Consider the following 11083-nt stretch of genomic DNA (forward strand, 5'->3'; position numbering starts at 1 on the left):
GTTGAACTCTTTATAGGTCAATGCGTATACATTTCAGTAGAAGTTCAATTGCAGCCAGGCAAAAAGGTTTTGACCAAAGTATGCCAGGTATATTTATTTATTTACAATATACGATCTAGAAAATGTTTTTAATTATGAAATACACCAATTTCAACAAGTATATTTACAATGTAGAAGGTACAGTGTACATATATTATTGCAATTCTTTTATATTAAAACGCTTCGCCAAAATTTTAATATTTTATCAAAACATCACTGACAAAAACAATTGGTTTCGGATTAATATAAAAAACATAGTTGTACTTTTGTTGTTATATTTCCCTCACCATTACAAAATATTTCCTTTAGTATCACTTTATCTATTACGCACGCACGCACGCACCCACGCACGCACCCACGCACGTACGCACGCATACAGACACACACGCACACACACACGCACACACACACACACACACATATGAATATACACACACATATGAATATATGTAAATATATACTCTTATAAATCTTGCCTTGTACAGTAGTAAAAGGTAGAATGACAATAATCCTTGTCACTTCTGTAAGCTCTGTTTAAGAATATTGAACAACCGGAAAAAAGGCTCGAATTATAATTTCTTAATTACAGGTTTAAATGTTTAATATCGTACAAAGTTCTTTTGGCACATATTGAAATAGTTATAATAATTATATGGAACATCTAATATATATGTGGTCGAACACTTTGAATTGCATATAGCTGTAACATTACTTATATTTATGTTGAAATTCGTTAAAAATGACATACTCTACTTGAGCATAACATTTGAATGAAATGGACGACTTAATATACCTTTTTGAGATCGTTACCATCTCCAATGGCCCGCAAAATGGTTTACAGCCCGGGTGCGTAGTACGAGGGTTATAAGCTATTTTTAGGGCCTTTGCATATGGTAAAGACCGAAAAAAGGTGTTTTATCTCTTTTATTGCATAAAATACACACCATGAATAACTTTTGTGTTAATAAAAGTAAAATAAAAATTGAATATCACGAAAATGAAATCACAGTTATTTCAAAATAATCTCCATAACAGGTCCTTGTGTGATGTCACACGCGATGTCATTGAAAAGGTTTTACATCAAGCTCGATAAGGGCCGCAACATTCCTCGACTGTTACATTTTTGTTTCGACGCCATTTTATTTACTGCTCATTTGGTTGGAAAGTGATTTTTTTTAGAAATTTAATGAATTACTTGGATTATTTACACACCTATCGGGTAATCGATTTATTACCGATATATTTCTACTTTATCATTTATATGTTTTGGTGATTAATTTAAACCAGAAAAAATGTTATAATGCTCTGGAAAAAATGTACAGCATCCTCAGAAAGTTCGGCATCATAGAAAAAATAATAATTGAAAACTCTTTTTTCATTGCAAACGACGTAATGAAATCATGTCCATATAAGTCGTTTGTTCTGAACAAAATCGAAATATATAACAAAAGTTGGAAGGAGTTAATTGTTTAAGACTTAATTTAGTACTTAAATGCAAAAATGAAAATCAAAGCAACTGCAGAGAGTACTATCTAGTCTAACACTCCTCAGCTTGCCAGGAAAATACAACTCAGAAAAAAGTATGTAAGTTAAATATGGTTTATTTCATTTCTTTAATATTTGTATGCTTTTGTGCAAAAGTTTGCAACGTTGACCGAATTTCGGTTAGAAACCAGGTCGCTCAGCGTCCATTGTGCCCTGATAGCGCTTATGTGAAACAAAAAGCAGGTCATTAACGGCACGTGAATTTACTGAATAATGCACGTTTCCTACCGATAACGCCCGGGTTTTTAGGTTTTAACACACCACCATAACGGACCGAAAACACACTTTTTATGCAATAATAATGGGTATTCGCCAAAATGACAGATACGAATTGGTAATGTTCAATATTGACTTTCATTTCATCAATGATCAGCCTAGCAAGATTAAAGTTTACCTTTTTAAACGCTTACTTTAGTCTATTGTTTTATTTCAGCTTAAATAAACAATTTAAGATATGTGTTGAATTACAGAAGCTGGAAAGGAAATTTCACTTTCTCCCGGTAGATGGCCTAGCATTGTACATCATTGTACACAAGCCAAGGAAATTTGGGTCCAGTATCACCAACTTTTACCTCAGTTTGGTCTTCGATTGAATGAGGATACATTTCGCATCGAGAAGGAATTTCTGTCAAATTTTAACAATGAATTTGTCAACTTTGCATTTGTCGGATTGACACCAACTAAACGTTCGTCGATTTCAAAAATGATTTTGAATATGATTTCGAATGATGCAAACCTTGCAACAATTTTCGACCACGCTGAAAGCAGATCCAGAGTTTTTGAGAACATTTGCTCTCGAAATCAGATTGCACCCCTGGTTATCATATCCAATGTTGATGCGGAAAAATCAGCATTTCTTTATGCCGAAAAATACAGATATGCAATCAAACCTGAAAGGGAGTGCGTTGTTGTTGTTGTATGCAAAAATAAGCAATGCAGTCATAACGAAAGAGACTTGAACCGATTAATCGCTTACACTTGTGAAAGGAAGGTGACAAAGATACAGAAGGATATTTCGATACTGCTTAAACGATGGACGTACAAGATACTGGCTCAAAGAATAAATGCAATGAAGATACTTTTTGATTCCATGAAAGATTGTCAATTGCCTACCTCTGAATGTATTCAGCAATTATGTGTCCATGGAATTGAGAAGGGTATACAGCTTGATCTTCTTACCATATTGGTATCATATAACATCATCGTGTACAGTACACTGACATACACAGGGCCGAACAAAGCTGTCCATATCTAAATTTGGTTGATTTGCTTGAAATCTGCATGACCTTTATTCAATGTTATAAATTTATATGGAAGTATATTAATGTGACAGTGTTATGTTTTGTTTAAGAAGATGGAGCAGTTCAACACATCGATGACCGAATACGTTCTGTACGAAAACTGAAAGAACTCTTAGAAGAAAGTCGAGAAACCATATACCCCTTGAGGATTTCCAAGGATTTGCTCCGGAATTGCGAAGACCAAATGAAAAGGTAAATACTTCGGCTTTGAATATTAGGGACGTATTAATAGATGATAAGTTTAAGTGACCTACGAACAACAAAACTGGTTGGAAGGACACATATTCCGGTTTATTCAGATAGGCAAAAAAGTAAAATGATTTGTATAGAATGCCCCCATTACAACACACCGTAAAATATGTTTTTAAGTTTGTAATTAGACTGTAATTGATGTTAATACAAACACATTTCAAAATGTTCTAAGGACGATTAGCCGTTTGTTATATATAAAACAATGTTTGACTTTTTGACATATCATTGCTGGAGATAATGGTATCATGTATTATCACAACATTTATCATTTAAATTCATATCATGTAATATGTTTTGAGAATTTTTAAATATATGAGGTTGTTACTTAACAGTAAAACAATATATTTGTATCATGTAAGTAATAAACCATTGCATTACCCTACGCAAATCACAGTTAAGTTGTATTATTATGATATACAATTATAAGTATATAAGTAGTGTTATTTCAAGCAAATACCTTCCCATTGACAATTTTAAAGAAATACAGTGTATCGAAAGTGCCTAAAGTTTTAAATAGGAAACATGTTTAGTCTTCCCACAAATCAACGCACTTCCTTCATGTTACGATAATGTTTCCCTTTAAAATGATGTTTTTGTTTAAGTTTAAGTATTTTATTTATTAAGTTCGTCCTTTTGAGGGTTTTGTTGGTCACCCAAATTTACATTGGATTAAGAAGAAGCTAAAATTTGTCTTGCTATTTAAAGTTACCTATAGACATTCGATCGCTTAGCCCAAAGCGGAATACGATACAGAATTGAATTCTTTTTCAAGTTCATATTTAGGAAAATGAATTTAAAACTATATGTTTGACCTTTTAGAACATTTATGTAAAAAAAATGAATGTCGGTGCTCGGGAACTGGGTATTCAACTGTACTATATAGGTTTTATTGCCCCTCTATTGTCCTTGTAATTAACGAAATTAGTAGTGTTTATGATAAAGAGAACCGTTACAATGCGTTCTTTATAAGTGAATGTTTAAATCGTTACTTCACAGACATGTGAACGAATACTGATCATAGTAATACATTAAAAAAGAAATTTTAAATATTTTACAGATGCTCAAACAAATTTCGAAATCTGATTATGTCATTGGATGTGGCGACAGATTCGGCACACTTCTGATATTGATTGACGAAGAGGTAGAAAACAGAGAAACAATTGAAAAGAAACTGATAGCAGAATTGAAGGTTTTCGAATTCGAAAACGGTGACGTTGAATTTAAATACGTGTCAAAAGGACTAAGATATTTTCTCAAATCAGGTGAAACCATTTTTGCTAACAATGACGAATCCTATGGAACTCTTGCTGGCTTTGCAATTCAAGACAAAGATGGTACGAATGGACAAGGCAACGTATTTGCCCTGTTTTCTCGACATGTAGCCGTATGCTGCTCAAACTCAAAGCTGAGGGTTCAAGATGAGGTAGTTGGTGAGGTATTGCAGTCTAATGATGGTTGTATTGATATCGCAGCTGCTAAGATTTACTCTCACCTTGTGGAAGCCTGTGGCAATAAGTTCGTAACTGAAGAAAACAAGGAGAAGACAAGTGTTACCTTTGATCCGTACGCAAAAGGCACCTCTTTACCGGGAACTTTAGTTCATCTTATTGGCGCTGCATCTGAAGAAATAGGACTTGGCAAGATAGCTGTTACAAAGTTTTACTCAGAGCAGGAACAGGGAATGAACACATTTTTGCTAGAAAATAGGATGAGCAATAAACATGTATTTTGTGAACCCGGTGACAGCGGCGCTATGATCCTGTCTTATTTACCAGATGATGACAAACTGCTAGCTATTGGGATGTTGATTGGTTCTTTTCAAAACAAGAAGGACGATAGGACAGATGAATTTGCAAATCCATTTCCACCAAACAGAAAGAAACATAGGGCACCATACGCTGAAGGTGAAACGTATTCAGCTTTTTATCTGAAGGATGGCTTGAATGAACTGAGCCAGATTCATGGCAAACAGTTCCGCTTATTGGGCGAAAACAAATGTGACGGGGCTTCTGCTATTGCCGCAAAATAATTGTGAATAATGCCATTAAAATTACAAAGAAAAATGACTAGGAAAACAACAACATGTTTTTCTCCAAATGATTATATCCAAAGCAATTGATAATCTATACTTGTAAAGAAAATATCGTTTAATTATTATGCAATCGTTGCGATGACGTTGATATATTGATCGGTGTTAAATGTGTAAAATAGTGAATAGTTTGTTTTCGCACCTGTGTTTTGTAAAAAGCTTATTTCCATTCATTTTTACTTAATTCTGGGACTTATAAACGATTGTACTTTTACAATATAACCTCTTTGTCGTTTTTTATGGAATCAATATCTGATTTGAATGTACTTGCACCCTGTATTATGAATTTGTTTAATCAATGCAAAGCAGGAATATCGTACAGCTGTTCTTCATACAACCGTGACGGGTCCATGGCCCCTTGTCGGATGTTGACATGTCAATCTCGGATACAGATCCCGGCTCGAACAAAAACATTATCTCTTCATCTTCGAAACTCATCTTTGATGTTATGAGCTTAAACTCCCGACGTTCTGTAGTATTTTTTTCGCAAGTCGCACAAAAAAAACAGTAGGGTCGGCGATATTTTCCAGGTAGGGTCGGGTGACCCGAACCACACAATTTATTTTTAGGCCTTATATTAGGTTGACATCAAATAAAAATAGTCGTCGATTCCCCTTATCTTTTATTTGAGTTCAGTAGCCAATCAAAACTGCAGAAACTAGTATTAGCCAACTTCAGTCTGTACTTGGGGCAATGTTTGGGTATATTGTCGACCATTATAAAGTATTAGTTTTATGATTGTTCCAGTATAGCGTGAAATACGTAAAAGTTAAAAAATAAATTAATTTGTGAAACGGTCTCAATTAAACTGAGACAGTTGCGATAAGCCTGGATCCATTGTGTACTTCAATCGATTACAATAATGTAGTTATTTTAACCTATTATAAAAATAAACAGTGCTTTAAATGGATTTTATTCATGAACGATGTAATAATAGAATGGGTCAATACATCGCTTAAACCCGTAGGTCTAGCTAAAGTTAAATTGCTTTTCATCGTAAGAAATGTTATTAACTTTTTGTGTCCAGGGAAACCAAGTGGAATTACCGTGATATTAATTAGAGAAGTTCCTGAAACATATATATCACATAATTGGATACACGCACTCATATAAAGGGTATGATTGATATAAATTAAACTGTTCAAAACGAGATTTTATTGATACAAAAAGTATATTGGCAACGGAAGAAAAAGATAATCACACAATAATTGCTTAAGAGATAACAAAGAAAACAAATTATATGTAATAGTTCAACAAACAAATTACACACTTTAAGTTGAAAGTCATGCGAGATATTGGCTGTTGAAGACTGTCCAGGTTTAACTTTATTCACTAGGACTTATGCAAATATCTTGACTACTACGGTCCTAAAACGACCAAGAATCAATTAGTTTTCAAGCAGCATCTATTTAAATTTATGACCTTATATTTCTATGGTTGTTATTTTAACCAACATGATCGACTACACCACTAAAACCCGAGTGAAACATCTGCATAAATTGTCTAGTAAGACAGTACCGTGTATTACCTAATGTCTGCAGGCTATTCCGTCTGGTAACTGGTCTTGTTAACGACAGAAATATTTTTAATGGTCAGATACCCAGATTTTGCTGAAAGAAACTCACACAAAAGAATGCCGTGATTGCATTGATGATTTGTCTGGTGTTATGCTTCATGTTTCCTGAATGTTCGCTGTTGGTTATGAGCTAATACCTGTAAGTGATAAAGTCACTGTCCTGAACTGTCCGTTCGCTTTTTACACTTTGAAAGGATTCGGTGAATTTTATTTGGTAAAATGGGGAGCACTTATACCGATGGTTCTTACCGTTTTTCAAATGTTGTTTATATATTGTAGTCTCTTGTTGACTCTAACTTATTATTACACTATTTGTTCGGAAAAGAAAATTACGCCGAACTCATCCCCAGAACATCATACGCAATGAGAATCAACAAACATCTTGATAGATGATAAAATCTTTGGCTAAGTTACAACTCCTTGTAAGTGGAATGTTCTTGTTCTATACCCCACCATTCACCGTATACGATTAGATACGTCATCACCACGTGCAAATGCATATGTGGACCTTTCCACCTTTGGCTAGGGTACAGGGCACTTCAAACATAAAGTGCCAAGAAGTGCCAAGAAATAAATAGCCCATTGTCAAATTTCTTGTGTATTCCTTACGTTTTCCTAACATACTATAATATTCCGATTCATCTCCCCAAGCCTAAGCGTTTGGAATATGTTTATTTAAACAAGTCGGCTTATCAAGACACAAATGTATTTTTTTTCTGTTCCAAAACACTGACAACAGTACGGCAGTTCGTGAACTTCTTGACTGCATCTCGTTATTGAATAATCTTAAAAGTCTCTATTTGGAAATAAAATACGCGAAGGTAAACGTATATGTCTTACATTTTTAGCGGTAACACCTGCAACAGCTTCATAGAATACTCAGGTATTGTACAAGAACGTGATGATGATGATATTATTGATATACTTGATTGTCTGAACACTCTCACTGAAACATTAGTGCATAATAAAACACATTTTCACATTAGTTTGGATAAGATGAATGCAAAACACGTTGTAAAGAAGTCATGATCGGTTACTGACCTCTTTTTATTCCTAAATGCTAACGTTGTTATTCATAATGGTGTTTTGGGGACCTGTTTGAGCATGAACCTTTCATGCCATGCTCTTTGATTGACAGTTCTCAACTATCTGATCTGTCTTCAAACCGGCGACCCTATATATTGTATTGTAATAATAATAATAATAATAATAATAATAATAATAATAATAATAATAATAACTTTATTTCATGAAGATAACCCATTAAGTAACATAAGTATCTTCTCTACAATGTGGTATTCAATAGATTCTACAACCGTATTAGTATACAATTCTCAAACAATAACAAACACGACGACATTCAAACACAACATATACTCAGTACAATGTTCAAAATTATAAAAGACAATAATAAATCGCATTTAAACAAACATTTTTAAAAGTCATTCATTAAAGTCGTTGTTTTGTTATAAGGTGTTTTTTGAATTGCGTTTTCATTGCAAATAATGACGATGATTCGCGAATAAAAAGCGGTATTGATTTCCATACAGATTTAGCAAAATAAGTAAATGACTTTTTACCATAGTAAGTCTTATAGCTATATAGCAATAACAGCATTTTGTATTGCTTGGCATCATGGTTTTCTTCACAAACTTGAACAAGTGGGCCAGTAAAGTACTCAGTTGATTTGGTTTCTCAAGCTTCTAGGTAACGAGCGTTAAAATGCGATAGATTTTATGAGAGATGGCGTACCCCGGGGTTCTATTCTTTGTAATGTCTTATTTGTTGTGTTCATTAACGAAATTCAATAGTTTATAATTATCATCTTTTTTCTGTTGATAAAATTTATTTTTCCTCCTTCGACTTTCCTTAACACTTTATAGTGATGTTAACTTGTTAGCACACAAATTGCTCTTTAAATTAAACCCATTTTAATCGGAGTTCAATTAGAATAATATGTAAAATAAATCAGGATTATGAATAAAAGTATGTTTTTATTTTTGTTTGGGATATAAATCATATGGCATAAGTTAAAGTTAGGAGACCAACAATCATCATGTACTATGTTGTCAACGACAGCGCTGAATAACCAGCTCGCAGTATCAACGCGTATAGTTCAAATGTTTCCGTTCGGTAGTAAACTAGGTTGTCAACGACAGCTCTCAATAGCCAGCTCGCGGTATCAGCGACTATAGTTCAAAGCTTCCGTACGGTAGTAGACTATGTTGTCAACAACAGCGTTCAATAGCCAGCTCAAGGTATCAGCGACTATGGTTGAAATGTTTCCGTACGGTTGTAAACTAGGTTGTCAACGACAGCGCTCAATAGCCAGCTCGTGGTATCAGCGACTAAAGTTGAAATGTTTCCGTACGGTAGTAAAATATGTTTTCAACGACAGCGCTAAATAGTCAGCTCGCGGTATCAGCGCCTATAATTGAAACGTTTACGTACGGCAGTAAACCATGTTGTCAACGACAGCGCTCAATAGCCAGCTCGCGGTATCACCGAGTATAGTTAAAATGTTGCCGTACGGCAGTAATCACGGTGGAGAACCCACGTGACTTATTTGGTAAAGTGCACGGCAACAAATGTCAACAAGTCTCGATTCAGGTAAGGTTTTTAAAGATAACTTTCTTAATATTTGGATAATTTTTGTGAAATAAAAACCATAAACCCCACAATTAAGAGCTCTATCCATGGTAATAAAGAACTTTCTCTAATATCCCAAAGTTTTCCTGAAAATCTTGACCAACTGATTTCTCAGAGTTGAAATCTAAGGCAAAGTACACGGCTTTTGACAAATCTATCGCTTTACTTCATGTTAGCCGTAAATAATTCATACAAACATCTTATTTTAAGCAAATTTTATGTATTTTATAGTTTTCAACGTGTATTGTTTAACTTTTAGTTATTTCAGAGGTAAAAATGAACTAAAACCAAATTGATAAAGTACACGGACATTTTAGGATGATAAAGTACACGGTCATTTTAGTTTATGTTTAAAAGTATAGTGCGGTTTACAAACTAATAGTTATATAAGCATTTTCTATTCGTGAAGTCAGAATGTATAATGTTTAGTTTTTATTCAAGTTGTATCAATAAATTTTGCATTATAACGCACACCTAAATAACTAAATATTTATAAATCATATTTAATGAGGAGTTGAAAGATAGTCTATGGGATAATTTAAGAGAAAGTCTGCCATTATAAGTTCGATTTCTTTTTACAGATCAATACAGAATCATACATTCATTTCTTCAAAAATCAGATAGTTTTACTTATAAATTATAATCTGGGCTGACGGCGAATAATACATCTCAGTAGTTAGCGGCCCGTTTGTGGTGATTATAAATTTCATGAATGTTCCTATTTTGATGTGATATAAAACAATAAAATAGGCACATCACAATTAGTTTATATATATTTCCACATTTAAAGCATATTGTTCATACCTTTCAGGTAACACTGAATCTTTTATTTGGTTCAGTTTGAACAAATATTATCTGATCTACATCAGTAAAACTGCGGTCGTTCGAACAATACAGACAGGAATTCATTGTAAAGATGGACGCTCGGAGTTAGATGGGAAACAGCAAGGAGGAATGAGAGCACACTATATTACCAACTTACAGGCTAGGACTAAGACTTGAACATCTAGATAAGAGCTGAGCATGGAACATTAGAATGTTCTAGACTAAAGGCTGAAATGTGATTACAAAATAATTGTGTTTCAAATCTTGCTGAATTATATAAGATACATGCAGTTAAGAGTTTATAGGACATCAATGGAAAAATGACAACAATGCATCTCTAAACCTTGTGAAAATGTTTTATGCTCAATCCGTTTTCATATTAATTTTACACAGCATTTTTTTCAGTACTGTAAGACAAACGAACATTTTGAAAGAGCACCATTTGGTAACAGTACCTTTTGCTATTTATCTTAATAAAATGTTAAACTCATCAAAACGTTATTTTAACTCGGTAACATACTGGAATGCACTTCTAACTAGACCATTGTGATCTTTCAATGTGTCCTGATTAGGTGTGTTTCGCCTTTACGTGCCTGCTGAGTCCAGATTTAAACTTGAATCCTGAGCGACACTGTAGACATTTGTGACGTGTCATTCCCCTGTGTCTAGTAGAAATCTGGTCACTGAGATTGGTCGTGTAACCCAATTTGAACCCACACACATCACAGGTTAGCTTCAATTGGCCGCTTTCGCGTCTTTCGTGTATCTTCAAGTCTTGCAAGAGCAGTTTTGCCACAATATTTGCAA

General features: G+C 34.0%; 1 protein-coding gene across 2 annotated transcripts; it reads left to right on the top strand.

Annotated features, from left to right (window-relative positions):
• LOC128224778 (uncharacterized) lies at nucleotides 1-5746 on the top strand. Of its 2 annotated transcripts, none has more exons than XM_052934825.1 (4): nucleotides 1-87; nucleotides 2055-2741; nucleotides 2936-3077; nucleotides 4195-5746. In XM_052934825.1, exon 4 carries the CDS (start codon nucleotides 4195-4197, stop codon nucleotides 5164-5166), a length of 972 nt encoding a protein of 323 aa, XP_052790785.1. In that variant the 5' UTR covers nucleotides 1-87; nucleotides 2055-2741; nucleotides 2936-3077; the 3' UTR covers nucleotides 5167-5746. The 2 variants fall into 2 exon arrangements, with proteins under 2 accessions (XP_052790785.1, XP_052790784.1); XM_052934824.1 differs by having other exon boundaries at nucleotides 2939-3077.
• The last annotated feature ends 5337 nt before the right edge of the window (nucleotides 5747-11083 follow it).

This window comes from Mya arenaria, chromosome 17 (assembly GCF_026914265.1).
Source record: "Mya arenaria isolate MELC-2E11 chromosome 17, ASM2691426v1".
Classification (NCBI taxonomy): Eukaryota; Metazoa; Mollusca; class Bivalvia; order Myida; family Myidae; genus Mya; species Mya arenaria.